General features: G+C 39.4%; 1 protein-coding gene across 2 annotated transcripts in view; it reads right to left on the reverse strand.

Moving 5' to 3' along the window:
- Positions 1 to 237: 237 nt before the first annotated feature.
- Positions 238 to 21,044, reverse strand: part of zfpm2a (zinc finger protein, FOG family member 2a) — a 646,324-nt gene continuing 625,517 nt past the window's right edge. Inside the window, exons 6-8 of one of the 2 annotated variants that reach the window (XM_055634910.1) lie at positions 11,885 to 12,091; positions 8,787 to 9,011; positions 238 to 3,885 (exon numbers count right to left, since the gene is read on the reverse strand). In XM_055634910.1, the coding sequence (XP_055490885.1) occupies positions 1,364 to 3,885; positions 8,787 to 9,011; positions 11,885 to 12,091 (2,954 nt within the window). In that variant the 3' untranslated portion in view covers positions 238 to 1,363. The remainder of the gene's footprint in view (positions 3,886 to 8,786; positions 9,012 to 11,884; positions 12,092 to 21,044) is intronic. The other variant, XM_055634911.1, reaches the window with a different exon arrangement.

Here is a 21,044-nt window from a genome sequence, read left to right on the forward strand (position 1 = left end):
TTTTGTGTTCTCCTGTAGTTCTTTGTTTCAACTACATACAATAATACCATACTTGGTTATATCAGTACAATCAGCAATAGCGAACTCCATTCACCCCCCACCCCCCTATGGCTTGTTGTAACGATGATTCACTGTACAGAATCTACAACCTTCACAACAGAATAATTATATCCTATCATCAGGGAAATATGCATCAAATTTTATACACATTTGAAAGAAAATTATCTGGATTTTGGAATGAAATTTTCCAATCTCAGCCCTTGCAAATCAATCCTGAGATAGTTTCACATGCTGATTAAAAATGTCACCCCAAGCACAACAAAAATGCAATCTATGTTCTCTGGCTTTATGGAATTTTTATTCCATACATATACATGCATAGTAACAACATTGTTGAGAAATAATTTCTATCAGAAGTAGAACAATATTTGTTTTATCACCAGTTGCAGTATTGGTATTCTATGATTCAGATTTCATTGTCCCCAAATGACGTTTGTAACAGCAACTGCAACTACTAATTATATTTTCAATAAAATACAGCAGAAGGGTTTCAACCACTGTTCAATACTGCTTCCAGTAATGTTGTTCATATTAAATTTTGCATTTTACAGCAAATGTTTCAAAAGTGAGACAATAGTGTCAGCAAAGAAAAGTACAGTACAGATACAAGAATGTTAACAACTTCAATAAAACATACATACCTCAGTTTAAGAAAGTGGATAGGAACAAATTGCTACATATTTTTCATCTTAAGCAAAGCCTACTGATTACTGTATAAGCTGATATCTAAGCTGCAATTTAGGACTGAAAATGTTATATTAAATATGAAATGAAAGTTGTACGCCTCTTTAGCAGTTTTGAAGGCCTTCACATCTTCTGATGTTTGCAGTCTGAAAATAAAGCAACTTATATTCTGGCACGTACAGGAAAATTGCAACAAATACAAGGATATTCGAATACACAAGTGCTTTACCTCACCAGTTTACCTACAAATGCTGTCTCTATGTATGTGACTCAGACTCTCTCTACAGTGCACAAGAATAACTATACAATGTTAAAAACAATTTCAGTATAAACTTTAAATAAAATTTAACTACAGCTATGAATACTGCTTGGAAAATAAATTAATTCTGGTGAAAAATAGTACTGGCATTTCACATTAATATCAAGACTTATGGACTGCATTATGAAATGACAGACTAGCCTCAAGCTATTGAACTACACAGCCATCCCTTGATTGTCCTGGTGTAACTGTTCTGATGTAAATCAAGCAGCATTTTTTAAAAATTATTTTCACATTTTTATACAAACTGTGCAGGACCAACACTATACTACAAACAGGAGCAGTGCATGGCAGCAACTTTCATTTGACATGTTCTGCAGCATGTGATGAGCAGTAGAATTTCTTGTGGGTTATAAAGTTAGACAAGTTATTAAATTGAATGTCACAGAGACGACAGTATTTCCCGCTATTTGTGGGGTGAACAGAACCGCTGGTGCTTTTAGTAGTGTGAACTAATTGCTCTTCTAACAAAGCTTTAGCCGTAGGCAATGGGTTTTCATTTGAAATGACAGGGCACTCCGATACCCAAGAGGGAGATTCGTGGCCATCTGCGTGCTGGGAACTCTGGGACAAGTTATCCTGATGTGGGTTGCTTGAGAAAGATCTTTCATCTTGTTTTATTGCTCCATTGACTGTCATCATTCCCCGACCCTTAGGCATGAGCAGAACAGTTTCCTTCTTCTGAGAAGAACATCCATTGGAAACAGGCTGGTCTTCAGAAGGCTCACTTCTATCACGTGTGGCTGGCACCAGCTCGTCTATTTCACTTTGTATGAAAACAGCTCCTGAGATGTAGTCAGTGGGCTTAATTCCATAATATGGAGATAATTGCTCAGTCCCTGTCATTTTCTTTATTGCTCCAGGATAAAGGCAATGTGGATAGACCACATTCTTGTTTTCTTCCTTAACAGAAGTGAGCTGACCTGTCTCATTGAAAGGTTTCAGTCCATAGAGAGTTCCTAACTGGGGGGGGAATATATTTCCATTTGGGGAGGCCAATTTTGAATTCTCATTTTTCTCACACTTCACTGCAGTTTTCTCATTGCTCACTTCAGGGCTGACAGTTTCAGATTTCACTGAAGCACTTTCTTTTTGCAGCTCGAGAGATTTTGATTGCTCTAAATGGGCTGTTTCTGTACGGGAGGCACCCATACCTCGGCAAAAATTCTGCTTGTGTGCAAGGTAACTCTCTACTTTGTTAAAACTAATCTTGCACACAGTACATTCATGATAGTCCAAAAGTCTCTTCGGAGAACAGCTTGTTTTCTCAGTTTGAGGCAAACATTTTTTGCTTAAATCCATAGGAAGATCTAGGTCCATACTGGCAACAGCTGACTGTGATACATTACACCTGGCAGGAGCAAGGTTTCCAGCTCCTGGGCCAGACACCTCCATTTGCTTTCCAAGAAACACTTCACACTTCTTGTGGGAGCTTTCACCTAGATTCTCCACTGATTCCTGAGAAGATGTCCCAGGGCTACCCATGGCTGATACACTAAAAAAAGCTTGTTGCACCATCTGTGATCTTTGCTCCTGTTCTGGGAGTGACATCTCGTACATCTTGCGCCGTTTACGACTACGTATGGTCCTTTGCATCGCTGGAACTTTATTTGCTGCCATTCGCTTCATTGGTGGATCATGTCTGGTGGCGCAGTAGTACTGCTTGTGAACGGCGAATGTTTCATGCCTGCTAAACGTTATATTACAGGCTTCACATGTAGTCTTATTCGGATCGTTAGGTGCATCCACTGCAGGAGTGCTAGGACTCTTCACATCCTTTGTTTTCCCATCTGGTTGTTCATCATTGCCGCTGGTGGATGGCTCCTTCTTCATTTGCATGGAATGATCTTTGTCTGAACTTTTCCCATCCAGTCCTGCTACATCAGGGACTATAGAGGAGTTGATGCTGGATGACTGAAGAAGTGGGTTTTCTGGATTTGGTGGGTTACATAGGGCACTCTGCAGGCTAATGGGGCTGGGACCGCTGCTAGGACTTATTGTCTCCGGCATTTTCTCATTAGTGTTGGCAAAGTCTGGGGATTTGACGACATGCTGCCATCGTGTGCTACAGTAATGTTTCTTGTGAATCAAATAATTATCCAAATTATTAAAAGTGATGTTGCATTCAAAGCAAATAGCCCCTTTTGGTATAAGTGGACTGTAAATGACAGGCGGATAGCTGCTTCCACCTTGTCTTAACCTACGGTGCACCAGTTCAGACATTTTAGCTAGAATTTCTGAAGCTTGGGGAACCATTGCGATATCCTGGGAAAGAGCAAACTGAGAGAGAAAGGGGCCCATTGGGACAGTGGATCCTATGTTGGGTTGAATTGGAGAGGAAGCAAGCCGTGGACTTGAAGGCTCTGATTTGATTCTGGCAAAGGGTAAGTTCTGCCTGTTACCTGTAGGCTGGTTTTCATTCTTCTGGTGTGTAACACTCAACTTCACATTTTTCTCTATCTTTTCTCCCTCGGCATCAGAGCACATTTCCTTATTCTGGCTGACCCCTGGACTGGCCAGTACTTCCTGTCTACTTGCTGCATCTGCTACTATTGATTGGAAAGTGTCCTCACCGTCGAAAGGTGAGTGTTCATTTTCACCTTCCCTTTGCAGCTTCCTGCTTTGACTGTGATGAAGCTCTTGGTGTTGCACCAGCTTCCTGTGGCTTTGGAAACCAAAGTGGCAATGATTGCATTTGAAGGCTGCTGGCGTGAGGTGAGTGAGTACATGGTGTTGGAAGCTCAGCACATTGTCTGCCATGTACTCACAGATGGTACACTTCAGGCTGGCACCAGCAGTTAGACAGTCTTCAAATTTCAGACCTGTTCAGAGAGAGAACATTTTCACTGTTGTGTTTCCATCACATCCTTACAACAGATTGCCCGAAGAAATCAGCCCTCTATTTTAATCTGCACATTAATTTCCCTTGAATTGTGTTTTACATTATTTCAAATTATTGGTAATGTTCATCATTTAATGGATAAAACACATTAAGGCAAAGCCTTTACCAAACTATTTTTTGCCCCTTTAAATCATTAGTTTATCAATATTTATTTGTTTTGATGACCTTTGTTCAGAAAGAGGCTAAAAATAACATGGCCATTTTGGCAATTAACTTTAGGAGTTTAACATTTTGGATGATATTCCTCTGTCCAGTCCTATGACACATATGATAACTCTTCAATATGTCTATTTAAAGAGCAAGCAACAGAATGTCACATCATTACAATGAGCATATGTATTAATAGGAATAGTGAAAGGCCTGGATAGAGTGGTCGTGGAGAGGATGCTTCCACTAATGGGAGAGTCTAGGAACAGAGGGCATAGCCTCAGAATTAAAGGGAGGAGATGAGGAGGAATTTCTTTAGTTACAGGGTGGTGAATCTGTGGAATTCTTTGCCACAGAAGGCTGCGGAGGCCGTCAATGGATATTTTTAAGGCAGAAATAGGTGGATTTGATTAGTACGGGTGCCAGGGGTTATGGGGAGAAGGCAGGAGAATGGGGTTAGGAGAGAGATAGATCAGCCATAATTGAATGGCAGAGTAGACTTGATTGGCCAAATGGCCTAATTCTGCTCCTATGACCATTTGAAATTCAGCATGTAAAGATGCTGCTTGCAGATGCTTCACTACTACTGTGCATCTCTATCACAAAACTATTTTGGGCACTTTTGAACATTAAACCACAAATAATGTAACAAATGCCATCTTCTCTTGCAAATATGTCAGAGTATCCTTGTGTTAAAGATCAGAGAAAACTGCCATTTAAACCCACCTGAACTGCATGTAGATCTTCCTGCAGTCAAATTATTATGGCCCAGAAATGTAACCCGTCTGGAAAAATATGTACTAATAAAAACTTTGTGGAGCCATCAAGCTGATTGGATGCACTAATGAAGGACATGAATGAATCGGGTAGGTTCTTATAACAATCCAAAAGTTTCACACTCACTACAATTGATACTTTAATTCCATTCCTTATTGAATTATTTACTTCAATGCAAGCTTATGTGTCTAGAAGCAGTCCGATCTTTGGACTGTAATACTCATTGGATATCTCATTCCACACACTGTCTGGAAGGCTGTACATTCCCAGGTGAAAGATTAAGTATTTTTCCTCAAAATTACATTGGGCCTTGTTGTATGGCCAAAGACACATAGTGCAGAGTAGGAGTGGGTTGAAGCATTAATGCAGCAAACAGGAGAAAGCTCAGGGTCACTCCTGCAGACTGATTGCTGTTCCCCACAAATCAATCACCCAATCTATGGTCCCTAGGAAGTGGGGAGGGTAGAGGTGAAGCATGAACTTTGCATCTCTTGCAGTTGCATTGGAAAGTGCTGTAGGCGGGGTGTAGTCGGTGCTGACGGAAGAGCTGATCAAGTGGTCATATTGTTACACAGTACTGAAACATGCCCCACCCGGCCCACCTCATCTAATGCCGACCTGGGATCGTCCTATTTGGCCCATGGTCCTATGAACCTTTCCAATCGATAAGTCTGTCCAAATGTATTTGAAAAGTTACAAATGTATCTACTTCCATAGCTTCCTCTGACAGCCCAGTCTAGGCATGGGCCACATACTGAGTGAAACTATTTGAACGCTAGAAAGCATTGTCCAATAGAGCATCTCCTGTACGATCCTCTATTTTGCTGGATCTGGCTTCATTACATCTCTGGTAATCAAGTATAGACAGTTCCTGTCCTGTGACTTTATACTTTTGCATTCTCAACCTCAGCGTTTGTCCGGGTTTGTTCATCGAGCTGTCAACCTTTAGTTAGGGTACAACTCTGCCTCCTCCATGGTTTCTTCTTCACCAAAGAACTATATGTCACGGGCTGTGCTCTTTGCACTAACATCTTCCAGTTCAGCATCCAGTCTTTGCTGAAATTCCCCTGGTGCTGTGCTGTTTTAAGTAATATTTACCTCAACATCAGCTGTTGAATAGTGTATGAAGCTGGTTAAAAATGGACTCTTCTCATCAAGCTCCACATACTTACGCCAAAACAAATATCTCATTGGCTTGAGAAGGTTGGGGCACCTCCCAGAATACCATTAAGATCCTTTGGGATCAGGAAAGTTATTCGCAACTTACTGCTTGATTTTGTCCAAAGTCCCCTGTTTCCCAATTATATCCCCCCTTTACCCTCACATTTGTCCCCTTCCTTCCATAGTCCTCCCTCCATTCATCTTCTTTCATTCTTTCACCTCTAATGTCACCTTTGTCACATTGTACCTTTGTCAGATGGGTGGACTGCACAGGGAAGAGAGGGAGGAGAATGTTTGTGTGTGTGTGTGTGTGTGGGGTGGGGGGGGGGGGGGGGGGGAGACGGAGGATTGCTTACTGGTTAGTTATCTAAAATTGGAGAATTCAATGTTCATACCATTGTGTTCTAAGCTACCCAGATGGAATACGAGGTGCTGTTCCTAAAGTTTGCCTGTGGCCTCATTCTGCCAATGGATCAAATAGGCCCAGGATAAAACAGTCAGTATGAGAATGTGAAGGGGAGTTAAAATCCTTAGCAACTGGGAAATCCAAATCTTGGCAGAATGAATGCAAATGCTCAATGAAACAGTCAACTAATCTCTGTTTGATCTCACCATTAAGGAGGAGGCCACAGAGGGAACACCAAATGCAGTAGATGAGGTTGGAGGAGGTGCGTGTGAATGTCATAAAATAGGATTGGTGTCAGAGGATCAAAGCAGGGAAGACTTGTTCTCATCTTTCTTTGCTGCAAACACAGGTACCATGTTGCACTTCCTGCCAACATTCACCTGTGGCTGAGCATCCTTCATGCTTGGGGTAAAAAACATCAACCTAAATCCCAGTAGCAATGTGCGGCCATGCACTGTCACAAGTTTGTATGATTGTGATAATTGTGACATCATTTTGTCAATATTGTGTTGTTCAATATATATTAATTTAGTGAGACCAATGTTAAATGGGCAAAAAGAGAAAGAAAAAAGTTGCTAAACTCATAGCTTATCACTCATGATCCTACACCAATGCCTGATCGCCTTCCCACAACCATCCACCCCACTGCAAAAGTCCCTCTACTCCCAATGTTCTCCCCCTTTCTCATTGACCCCATCTGTTAGAAACCAAGTCCCATAAGAGGCTGCATCTTCCCAGCTGAAGGGTCCTCTCTACAAATGCAGATTGAGGTCCTGTTACTCTATTGCTATTTGAACACTATTTTAAGTCTGAGTGAAGAGCAGTGTGTGTTTTCCCCACCTGACACAATCACTGAGAAGTATTCAGACCAGCAATGATAGTGCAAAGTAAGATTTAGTTTTCAATTTCCTTGTGGGTCAGTCCTTTTTCTGAGTCCTGCATAGTTTGGTCTCTGGGCGAATGACTTCTCCCCCTCCTCCTGACAAAGATCCTTCTCAGAGTATGCAGATCGTACATGATCATTACTCCTGGCCCTGATATTAATGGCTGGGCAGCTGCTTCCCCTTGAGCTTGCAGTCTGTTTGATTCACAATTCAGTCAATGTATGTAAATGGGCCAGCCTTTAAACTTCCCAGATTTGACAGCTGCCATTCCCAGATGGGTGCACCACTCATCACATATACTGTATCATGATCAAAGCCAAGATGCTCCTCATGTTAGGACGGTCATTTTGGTTTACAGCAGCCCAATGATGCTCAATACATCAGTGACATTACCAAATGTTGTGTCATTTGGGTGGATGTGTAACTGTCATTGTCGTATGTAATTAGGCTTGCCATTTGCTACACTGAAATAATAATAGAAAATGTGGGAATACTCTCCAAAAATGTCACTAAAAATGTTAATGCAACACAACATTCGTGAGATGTATTTGTTCCAACTAACTGGAAGCTCTCTCCGTTTAGCTCAACTTACAGCACGTAACAGATGGGAGTAAGAAGTCCATTGTATCCATTGAAGCACAATTAACTTATCCAGGTCATGTGGAATGTGCAAAAGCAATCACCTCACCCAACTTACTTTGAAAGATGGAAACCATTTGGTAAAAACACAATTAATACTTGTATGTGGTGAGCGTTCCCTCTGCTTGTTCTTTTGCTCTCTGTTCTCTTCTCTGTGGGTCTCTGAGAGAGCAGCTGCTGATGTACACCGTTTCAAAAGCAACCGCTGGGAGCTGTGCAGTTCAGCTTCAAATTGGCTCTCCTACTGATTTTCTTCTCTCTTTGTGAAGAGGCATTTGGTCTCCCCACAGAATATACCCACAGCAACACTGGATAGATCAGCAATTCAGCTTGTAGAAAATTGAAGGTGTAGCATTCTTTGATTTGCTCTTGATATTTAATTAAATTATTGTCATGGGTTTACAATTGTATCATTTACAGTGCCAATTAAGGATCACTTTCTTTATTTTTTTGTTAAACTGTGAATAAGCAGTTTAGCTGCACAAATAACATTTGTTTCATAAAGTATTTTCATGGTGATAGATCACTAATAATTCATGTCAATTTATCTAACACGTGCTAAAGTACTAATACACTGATAAGACCTTAATAAAGATTCTGCAGTTTCCAAATTTAGCACAATGCTACATTTTTCAATGCCTTTTATGATGGCTGTTTTTATGTAATCTTACCATTCAAGTTATTTACGATTGTTGAGTCCTGTGATGAAAAGTATCAGATCCTAAACGTTCACTTCAGTGCAGTCTATTTAATTTTGCAGCCATTAAATTCACAGCAAAATTCAAATTACCCCATGGTGATTCTTACCACTGTGCGAATTCATGTGAATTTCAAGAGTTCTGGTGCTGGGGAAGCTCTTGTTGCATTGCGGGTAAGAGCAGACACATGGCTGCTGAAGAGGACCAACTTCTTTCTCCTCTGATAGTGAAGACCCTTCCCTTTGTCTCCCACTGCAGTAGTACATGAGATGAGCTTGTAAGTTCCGTTCACTGCGGTACCAGATCCCACAGGTTTTGCATGGAAATATGTCTTCTGTATTAAGAAAATATATAATATGAATGAAAGCAGAGTTGTGTTCAGTTAAATAACGTGACATGTACAATCTGAAATAAAATTATGGATCTTCCTCTGTAATCCACAATTTGAGATTTGTAATAGAAAACAAATCACATGTCATTAAAGTGCACATTGTCAGATTTAAATAAAGGGTAATTTTATACATTTTGGTTTCACCATGTAGAAATTACAGCAGTGTTTATACATAGTTTCCCCATTTCAGGGCACCATAATGTTTGGGACACAGCAATGTCATGTAAATGAAAGTAGTCATGTTTTGTTGCATATCCTTTGCATGCAATGAATGCTTGAAGTCTGCGATTCATGGACATCACCAGTTGCTGGGTGTCTTCTCTGGTGATGCTCTGCCAGGCCTGTATTGCAGCCATCTTTAGCTTATGCTTGTTTTAACCATATAACCATATAACAATTACAGCATCAGGCCATCTCGACCCTTCTAGTCCGTGCCGAACACGTATTCTCCCCTAGTCCCATACACCTGCGTTCAGACCATGTAGATTTTGGGGGATAATACCCTTCAGTTTTCTCTTCAGCATATAAAAGGCATGCTCAATTGGGTTCAGATCAGGTGATTGACTTGGCCACTCAAGAATTGACCATATTTTAACTTTGAAGTATGCAGCAATTAAATCAAGCAGCATTGTCTTGCTGTAGAATGAATTGCAAGCCAATGTGTTTTGAGACATTTGTTTGAACTTGAGCAGATGGGATGTGTCTATACATTTCAGAATTCATTATGCTACTACCATCAGCAGTTGTATCATCAATGAAGATAAATGAGCTAGTACCTTCAGCAGCCATTCATGCCCAGGCCATAACACCCCCACCACCGAAGTGGTATGCTTTGGATACCATACCCCCATATCAGATAGAAACATAGAAACATAGAAATGAGGTGCAGGAGTAGGCCATTCAGCCCTTCGAGCCTGCACCGCCATTCAATATGATCATGGCTGATCATCCAACTCAGTATCCCGTACCTGCCTTCTCTCCATACCCACTGATCCCTTTAGCCACAAGGGCCACATCTAACTCCCTCTTAAATATGGCCAATGAACTGGCCTCAACTACCCTCTGTGGCAGAGAGTTCCAGAGATTCACCACTCTCTGTGTGAAAAAAGTTCTTCTCATCTCGGTTTTAAAGGATTTCCCCCTTATCCTTAAGCTGTGACCCCTTGTCCTGGACTTCCCCAACATCGGGAACAATCTTCCTGCATCTAGCCTGTCCAACCCCTTAAGAATTTTGTAAGTTTCTATAAGATGAGGCGGTATGCTTTGGGTCTTGGGCACTTCCTTCTCTCCTCCAAACTTTGCTCTTGTCATCACACTGATATGTTAATCTTTGTCTCATCTGCCCACAAGACCTTGTTTAAAAACTGTGATTGTTCTTTTAAATACTTCTTGGCAAACTGTAACCTGACCATCCTATTTTTGCAGCTAACCAGTGGTTTGCATCTTGCAGTGTAGCCTCTATATTTCTGTTCATGAAGTCTTCTGCGGACAGTGGTCATTGACAAATCCACACCTGCCTCCTGAAGATTGTATTTGATCTGTTGGACAGGGGTTTGAGGATTTTTCTTTATTAAAGAGAGAATGCTTCTGTCATCAGCTGTGGAGGTCTTCCTTGGCCTGCCAGTCCCTTTGCGATTAGTAAGCTCACCAGTGCTCTCTTTCTTCTTAATGATGTTTCAAACAGTTGATTTTGGAAAGCCTAAGGCTTGGCTGATGTCTCTAACAGCTTTATTCCTGTTTCTCAGTCTCATAATGGTTTTTTTGACTTTCATTGGCTCAACTTTGGTCCTTGTGTTGATAAACAGCAATAAAAGTTTCCAAAGGTGATGGAAAAACTGGAGGAAAGACTAGGTGCTGAGAGCTCTCTTATACCTGCATTAAGGAAGCAATTAAACACACCTGAGCAATTATAAACACCTGTGAAGCCATGTGTCCCAAACATTATGCTGCCCTGAAATGGGGGGACTATGTATAAACACAGCTGTAATTTCTACATGGTGAAACCACTATATGTAAAAATACCCTTTAATAAAATCTGACAATGTGCACTTTAACCCAGGTCAATAGTAACCCTTAGGATATTGATAAAAGGAGATTTCGTGATGGTAATGCCATTGAACATCTGGGGGTAATAGGTGCATTTTGTCTGGATATTGCCATTGCCTGGGAGTTGTGTCTTAAATGGTATTTGCTACCTATCAGCCCAGGCTTGGATATTGGCCATGTCTTGCTGCATTTGGAAACACACTGCTCCGTTATCCCAGGAGTCACAAATGGGGCTAAACATGATCTCAATCAAAAGCAAACATCCTTTCTGCTGTTAGTAAGGCAAAGTAATCAGTAAAAAAAATAACAATGAACGACTCCCTTCTGTAGGAGAGCAAATGATGTATGTGATTTTTATTGATTTGGGTTCAGACCTGTTTAGCAAACATTAATTTCTGCGTTAATTTGCTTCATTAAAGCCAATCTGTGCCACGTTCATAACATTTTATTGCCAGAAAAGCACAGCATTTGGGCAAGAGAAATAGTTCTTGTTTGGCTAACTCCATTAAGCTCACATCAGTTAATTGGGTCATATGAGAATGAGCTGTTTGACATTTCTGATGCTTGGTAATTCAGGTCGCTTTAACCAAACAAGTGATACCTGGTGAGTTTTTCTTATGTATAACTTTAGTATGAGAACGCATAAAATACATTTCCATTTTAAATCATGAATTTTTTGACCGAAGACGCTCCTGCTCCATATATTTCATCTTTGAAAGACATTAGAATTTATTTTTGCCTTTGAATCTATGCACAAAATGGAATCTTACTGTTGACAATTGCAGTAGGTAAAATGGATGCCATGGCTGCTTGTTGAGGAAGCAGCTGTATAGTATCCAGGAGACGTGCTGGATACATGCCCTCTGTAATGGCCATTTGGCTGACAGCTTGCAGCCTTGAGTCAAATTCCACAGCAAATGCAATCAGTTCCTCTCCTTCCAATAGCATTTTTGTCATTGTGCACCAAAGCTGGCCACCTGGAGAAGATGGAAAAAACAGTTTTACAACTTAACTGGAACCGAGTGTCCAACAAAATCAGTCTGGTTTTTATTTATGTCCATCGATGTCCAGATAAATGTTTATTTAAATAAATTAATACAATTACAAAAGCTAAATGATTCTTGCAACAAACCTAGTTCCCACTCTCTCTCATTCAGTTGTTTCTTATGGTCTGTGAACATTATTGTACCAAGCCCACACAAGTGATTTTTACAATGATTCTGGTCAGAACCGTTCTGCTCTCTACTGATTTGAGAGGCTTTAACAGAGGTGACAATTTATAAATTAAACTAGCTTTTTAAGGTAGGTATAAGGCTTCTGGTGGGTTTTTTCAGAATTTTTTTTTTCTCTGAGTATTTTCTTGCATGCAGCAGTGACCATGTACTTCCAACCTGATCGACTCTGAAGTGCAATGGAATACTCTAAGGATGTGGATGACACTATATAAACGCAAGCTCTTTTTAATCAATTCTAGTCTGTGGAAAATTAATTAAGTTTTCCCTGTGTGATTATTCTATTATAATGAGCAATCCACTGATGGAAGTCAGGTGAAATAAAAAGAAAGCTGCTCCCAGAGTATTCAAAATACAAGCTCAATTAATGCCACAGGCAAAGGAGTTTAATATACATAGGAATTTCAGCAAATGCACACACTTGGATGATATTCTGGTTTGGGGCACATCTTCATACCCAGATTTAAAGTTGACCTCTGGTGCTGGTTGAGTGGACTTTGCATATATTCCCTGTCACCATGTGGGCTCCCTGTGGATCCCTCCCACATACCAAAGATATGTGAGTTAGTCACTGTAGAAATAACACTGGCGACAGTTCCTAGCGTACTGTGACTAACTCGCATATCTTTGGTATGTGGGAGGAATCTGCAGGAAGCCATCGTGGTCACAGGGAATATATGCAAACTTCACACAATCAGTACCAGAGGTCAGAATTAAACCTGGGTTCCTGGACCAAAACACAAAGTATGATGATGTGTCCTGACCCAAACATCCTCTATCTATTCCCTCCACATACGCTGCCTGGCCTGTTGAATTCCTCCACCATTTTAAATTTTGCATATGATTCATACATTACAATTTCTTGTGTCTCCTGGGTCACTGCAGTTGTAAGGCAGCATCTGTATTGGCTGGACCATTGTACTGTGTTAGTGGTGGCCACCTTGCTTATCAAGTATCTTTACGCCTTCATCTTAAAAATATTAACGCTGCTTCCACCAACCTTTGTGGAAGAGAGTTCAAAAGACATGAGCCTCTGAGAGAAGACACACCTCTGTCCTGTATTGGTAAGCTCTTGTTTTTAAACAGTAATCGCCATCTATTTTTTAACAGCCCAACATCTTTTTCATCTCTACCCTATCAAAATCCCACAAACTTTGGATGTTTCTTCATAAGGGACCAAGATGTTAAACACCCAGCCATTTTTTAACTGAAGCTTTAGTTTTAGAATTGAATGATTTTGAGCGTACTTCATGACATCAATAAAGCCATCTCAAATATTGAAAAACGTTTCTCCTTTCTAGTTGTGAACCATGCTTTGACCGAAGTACATGAAAACTGAACAAAGCATAATTTTGACTTTCATAAGACGTGATGTGCATTTGGCATTGTCTACTGATTTTTCATTTGACTGTACTATCTATTATCACTCATGGGAGATTGAATATAAATTTCCTTTGCAGAATGTGGGCATTTTACAGCTAATTTCCATGAATTGGATTCTGGACCCAGGAATAATGCACAATTCTTCATCTATCTATGTGAGATATCTTATAACTCCAGAGCATTCCTGTTACACTTTTTTTTTTACCAGTACTAAGCTTTCAAGTCTTTTGAATTCTGCTTGGACAGATTATTTTTAGCAAACAAAAGCATGCCCACACTTCAATCTCTGGAAACAATACACTGTTGAAAATATGCCTTGTAAAGTTGGGAAATAATGGTGGTGGAAGTGGTTTCAATAGATAATAGATTTAGAAAGGAAAACAGACATATATGTAAAATAGTTTAAAAGATTATGACAATGTGGAAAAACAAGATAATTAGACAAATTTGTTGACATTATTAAAGTCCCATTTAGATTCTGTGCATGAATGTTGACTGGTTCTTTCACATCACAAGTGTTCCAATATTGCTCTCTCCACAAGCTACACGACAATTTATTTTAGAACCTATACACAAGAAGCCTATATTATACAACAGCTACAACCATATGGAGTGGATAGGGGTGTTGTCGCATGCTAGATGTACATGAGCTTCACAGAACAAGGTCTTCATCTTATAGCATGAGGATACTGGTACAAACATGATTAATATTACTATAGCCATTACTACTATCTATATGGAATGGCCTTTCACAAATTCTTATTTCCCATTCCCCTCTCAAACCTACTTTCTTTACTAATGGCCGGTTGCCTGTCAATATAAACTGACATTCAAACCCATTACCTTCTGATAAAACTAACCATACCAAGCACTTATTGAAATCTTGATCCATTACCCAGAAGCATCTACACCAAATTGCTGCTGCACCCCAATTTGATCTTGAATTGTTTTTAAGGAAGAATTGGCATTAGATGATTTAAATCTTGTAAGTCACCAAACTCTGAACATTAATAGCCCATTATCTGTTTATTTGCTCTTTATCAGTTTTATTTATTCATGTGTGTATATATTTATATAATGGTATATGGACACACTGATCTGTTCTGTATTCATGCCTACTATGTTATGTTGTGCTGAAGCAAAGCAAGAATTTCATTGTCCTATCTGGGACACATGACAATAAACTCACTTGAATCTTGAATCCCTTGAATCTTAATAAGGATGGACACATTATCCATGTCAGTTTAAAGAAACAAAAGACTTACTAATCTATAACTGACTCTTCAGCAATATCGATATTAAAGTATGAGTATCTTATTTACTTTATTCAAGTTATTCATTAAAACAATTAAAAGTATATATATTTCTCACATACACAATGTTCCTGCCTCAGATGTAGCAGCGGGAAATGCACAGGTTGCATCTGTATATTTACAGGTGAAGTATTCATGTCAAATTCCATTGCATACCATTTGAGTTAGATTGATGACAATGTCCTTTATGGTTCATAAACTACTTGGGTTTCTGGAACTTGCGGACATTTTTTACTTCAAACCAAGCTCCAATCATTTACCATGTATTGACTTACTTTCGTTTAAGATGATCTCCAAATAAGTTTCTTAAAACAGAATGTGCAACACGAGGAATTATTTTTTTATTCCTGCTTTAGTTAAACACATAAATATTGCAATATTATTGCAAGAGGTTCATTCAATTGATGCTAATTGATTTGGATAAAATGGAAACTTTGGAAGCAAATTCGATTTTGTTTTTCTGTTGGAAACCAGTTAAGTAATTAATTCTTTAATTATGAATCAAATGATCTTGTTAGAGCAATTTGTATTCAGCATCGAGAATGATTGGAGTAGAGAAAATGTGAAGAAACAAAACCAAACAAGGAAAATAAGGTTGGAAGATAGTTCACAAACTAAGATAATTCGTAGCTCTGAATCTTTAATTCAGCCTCCAATTAATGTCCCATCAATCTTTTTGTTTTGCTTCTTCCTAAGATTGGGATTACTTTATGATTTTGCGCGTCTCAGTTACTTTTTAGTGCAGCAGCCAGTTAGGCATGGTTTAAGTTTGAGCCTGGATAGTAAATGGCAATAAGGTTATTTCATATGAAAGCCAAACATACTTCTGAAGTTGAGCTCCAATCTTCACCGGAACACTTTTCAACACCACCTGCTAGAGATGAAACTCTGGGTGATTTCCCACATTATAACTCAAGGGTATCATTCTTCTCTTTGTTTTAACTGTGGTCGGTAAATCAGAACAAGGCATGTACTGTCTCTCATGTCTCTAACAGAAAGTACAAAATTACAATGAGCAAATATTCAACTCGATTTTTCAGCCAACTCTTTCGTATAGATCTTGGAAGATTTAAAATGCTACTCCTGGTAGGTCTTTTTTTTAACAGAACAGTGAATTCAGTATAAACTATGTTGTTGATTAGTGAAGCAAAGACTGGAGTCTTTGATAAGTAACCACAGTGTTTATCTTCTAATATGACAACGCTTTTACCTACAATTCATTTTTTCCTCCTGCAGATTAATATTTAGAAATGACTATTTGCAAGAATCTGGCAGAAGAGATAAGGAAAAATAAGATATGCTAACACTCTGACTGAATTAGGACATTGTTGTACAGGAACCCAGGCCAATTAATTAAGCCTGTCTGTTACTTTTCAACAATGTGCAAACAAACCTATGTAAAACCCTTCATCATTTTCATCATTTGTTTTTCAAATGCAAAGCGATTGTGACAATTGGTTTCTACACCCTGGTTACATACGCAGATTCATGATTTACTCCTTGCCGGCATATCTCATCAGGGAAAAAAGATGTCATTTTTCGTTTTCAAATTATATGTCTTATACATTACGATTTGGAAAATGAGAAATCAGGCAGCAGTGTTTCTAGTTCTGGTGGTCTGAAAGTTAAGTGGATAAATCAAAGCTGAAAAAAGTAGACAGCAAGATGGTAGACAAATGGATGTAATGTGGTGCTAGTTGGCATTGCCATTGGAAATGGTTGGTAGTAAATGGTAATGATAAAAACAGCTGATGGCAGACAAGGAGGGTGGAAGAACAAAGTGGAAAATATGTAATAAAAATGATAGTAAACAGAGGGGAGGCAGAAATGACTGCATTTGGGAAGATAAGGAAGGTAGAAAGTGAAGCTTATAATGTCTCTTTGGAAAAGAAGAACTGGAAGGCTATCTGGTTTTAGTATGAGAAGAAAATGAAATGGTTAGCATTATCTGATGGGAATGGTGAGGGAGAGAATGGGAAGGGGGAAGCAAAGGAATGGAAACAGCACATATGCCAAGGAAATTGAAGAGTACCAGTATGAATGGCGAAGAGTGGAAGAAGAGTATGAAAGTAATGCAGAGGTTGAAATGGGACGGATTGTGAAAAAGACGGTGCAGATAGCATTTTGCTGAAATGATGGGGCAAGTTCACTGTGAAAGGATGGAAGTTATATTCATACTGTTTATATTCACTGTTTCAGAAAAGTGGGGCAGTGGACAAGGATAACAATCTGTCCATTGGAGGGAACAGGATGGACAAGGGATCTCCATGAATTGGGAGTGGGAGGAAGTGGATTAACACATACAACTGTGCATTGGTCGTGAGCTGGAGTTGAAGGTGCATAGGTAAGGGACAGATTTAAATTTAATCTTATTTCTGAGAAAAGAGGGTGTTTTGAGCACAGAGTCTCGGTGAAAGTGTCAGATGCATGCGTTTGATCTTTCAGTGAAAGGGTGGGGTGCTAGATGGCCACTGTATCTCTGTGAGAGAGTAGAAGAGTACAGTGTTACAGTGAAAGAAATGAGGGTAAACTAGAAGGAAAAATAAAGCAACACATGAGAGGTACAACAAATATATTAGAAGGAAGATCCATAGAACAGTTAAAGCAAATTTTTGGTCATCTAGAAACCAAGATGATCATACAAATAATGGTGGATAAATCTGATATGTACTTTGTATTAATCTTCACAGAAGAAGAAATTAAATGTACATGTGTAGTTCCTTCAGCGTCTATTTCCTACAAGAGTCCCACTTACCCGACTGCCGACACCCGTCATAAGTCAGCGAAAATTTTCAATATGTTGAAAATTCAGCGACGACCAGAAAGACGCAACGGCTCTTTGGGTGACTAGAAAATCAGTCTACAACATACAGAATGATGAAACAGACGGGAATTGCTTCATGGATCATTCTTGCTCCTTATGTAACATCTTATTGTTAATATTCTCATTCTTTTTTAGTAATCTCTGCAAGATATCTCTATATCCTCCTCTGGACCAACAAACTACTGAAATCTCTCCTCCGATTCTGGCCTCAGGCATTTCCAATGTTCCTCACTGAGTTTTCTCTTTAAATCTTTCCTCGTTTTTTCCTCTCTCTCCTTTTAGGGTGCATCTTAAATTATTTATTTGACCAAGCTTTCTGTAAATTGTTCTAACAAGCCTTTTTGTGGTTAATTGTAAATCATGCCTTATGATATTCTTAAGAAAGGCTTTTGGTAACTTCACTGTTTAAAATCCAAGTTGTTGTTAGAGCCAACTTTTTCAAACAACTTCCACATGCTTGTGTGTATCCCTTCGCTCCCAAGCATCGATCAATCCCTGTCTGGCAGTGTAGGACAGTCTGTTCCAAATTTTCCATTGAAACTACTTTGTAATTAGTTGATCCAAAGCGTACCAAAATGACTTAGAGAAAATCAATGAAGAACTGTGTCTATCTCAGCAATGTTTCTTCAACGTTCAGCCAGAAGTTGTGTTATGTCCCTAGGCTAGTTACTCCATGACGGCCTGAAATGGTTCCTGATTGCCTGACAGATGTAATACCATAGAGTGAATCAGGTTCTATCTCCATGGGACTGTTGGGCCATCTCGTGGTTTAATCAACTGTTACCGAAACCTCTTGCTGAAATCAGCAGAGAGCCCTGTCTGAACTTATACAGAGTGAAAATAGTTACCTGAACTCTCAAATGTACAGTAAGTTGCTGTTATTCCCACATTTTATTATGTGCTGGAGAATAATGTATACCTTCCTGCTCAGTTCCTCTATGTCTTTCAAAGCCTGACTTCAAACTCATATTCATTCTTCCCATCCTGGCCCTAAATTTATGCAGACACTTTAGCAAAGGTTTTCCTTATTGTTGGTATTCTAAGCCACTATTACAACAAGCACTCTTATCCATTTGGATACTCTCACAAAATAAAATCTGAATTTGACCATAAATACATTTAAAGAAAAATTAGGGTTGATTTATAAGGTCTCACAAAACATAAATCATAGAAATTAGGTGCATAAATACGGCCCTTCGAGCCTGCACAGTATTCAAATGATCAGGGTTGATCCAACTCAGTATCCTGTAGCTGCCTTCTCTCCATACCCCCTGATCCCTTTAGCCGCAGCGGCCACATCTAACTCCCTCTTAGATATAGCCAATGAACTGGCCTCATCTACCCTCTGTGGCAGAGAGTTCCAGAGATTCACCACTTTCTGTGTGAAAAAAGTTCTTCTCATCTCGGTTTTAAAGGATTTCCCCCTTATCCTTAAGCTGTGACCCCTTGTCCTGGACTTCCCTAACATCGGGAACAATCTTCCTGCATCTAGCCTGTCCAACCCCTTAAGAATTTTGTAAGTTTCCATAAGATCCCCTCTCAATCTCCTAAATTCTAGAGAGTATATACCAAGTCTATCCAGTCTTTCTTCATAAGACAGTCCTGACATCCCAGGAATCAGTCTGGTGAATCTTCTCTGCACTCCCTCTATGGCAATAATGTCCTTCCTCAGATTTGGAGACCAAAACTGTACGTAATACTCCAAGTGTGGTCTCACCAAGACCCTGTACAACTGTAGTAGAACCCAGTCCTTTTATGAAAGCCACATACCATGCTTTCTTTACTGGTGTAATTTCAATGACTGGTGTACCATGACACCCAGGGTTCCCCTTTCCCAATGGCCACCATTTAGATCTATTCTGCTTTCCCCTTTCCCGTTTTTGCCACCAAAATGGGACAACCTCATTTATCCACACTATACTGCATTGCCAAACATTTGCCTAGTAATGCCTATCCAAGTCACCCTGCATCTCCTAGCATCCTCCTCAAGCTAACACTGACACCCATTCATCTTTGGAGATTTGCCTTCAATTCCCTCATCTCAGATCATTTCTCCCAGCACTGAGCCTTGCAGTTAAAGTCACTGCCTGCCATTGTGAAAAGGACCCGTTTACTCCTACTCTTTGCTTGTTTTGCCAGCCAGTTCTCTACCACATGAATGAATGGAACGGTTTCATCCAATGTATTAATTCTTTCATTTTATTCCAAGAATCACTTTCATGAGCAACAAGATTATGAAAAGCACTGAGTGGGAAGACCAGCTTTATATCGATCTATGTTAGCAATAATACTGATGAACTGCCAGAATATGCAGTTATCTTTCATCCAAAACATATAATTATTCTACGGTCAGGCAAACGCCTCCGTTGCCATGCTCTGAGAACGGAGAGGTTGAGAAGGAGTTTCTTCCCAGAGGCCATTCGGCCATTCGGTGAGTAATGCCTAAATGACTGTAAACTCCTATCTCACCAGGGACTAACTCTACTGAACGTTTTTCCTTCCAATATTTAATATGTAAAAAGAATATGTGTGTGTTTATGATTGTGTTCATAGTTTGTTTGGTTGTTTGTTGTTTGTCTTTATGCACAAAGTCCGCGAGCATTGCCACTTTTCATTTCACTGCACATCTCGTATGTGTATGTGACGAATAAACTTGACTTGACTTGACTATGTAATGGCATACGATAGTTGATGTATTTATATGTAAAGACAATGCACATCTCGTATGTGTATGTGACAAATAGACTTGACTATGTAATGGCATACGATAGTTGATGTATTTATATGTAAAGACAATGGTAACTTTAAAAAAAAGAAGCATTCCATCAAAGATTTTCAGAGCATTCACAAAATAATAATCAAATGCATTGTCAAAACTTGACATACATTTTCCTTTTCCTTTATATCTGTTTTTTTTTGTGGGATAAAGAGATCGGATGTTGTGATCCATCGCATTAAGTAAATGCCAAGAAGATCAGATAATGATAAATATAAAATAAAATAATAGGGGATCAAAAACAGCTGTGGTGAGCAGATCATACCAAAGCCATTTACCTACAATCTGATTACAATAAAATTCAATTGAATTCTAATGACAAGATCTAAATGAAATTCCACATCCTTAGTGACGTAGTGTCCCTGCCCACTGTCAAGACTGTGACTGGGAATGTGTTCTTAG

Source organism: Leucoraja erinacea, chromosome 4 (assembly GCF_028641065.1).
Source record: "Leucoraja erinacea ecotype New England chromosome 4, Leri_hhj_1, whole genome shotgun sequence".
In the NCBI taxonomy this organism is placed as follows: domain Eukaryota; kingdom Metazoa; phylum Chordata; class Chondrichthyes; order Rajiformes; family Rajidae; genus Leucoraja; species Leucoraja erinaceus.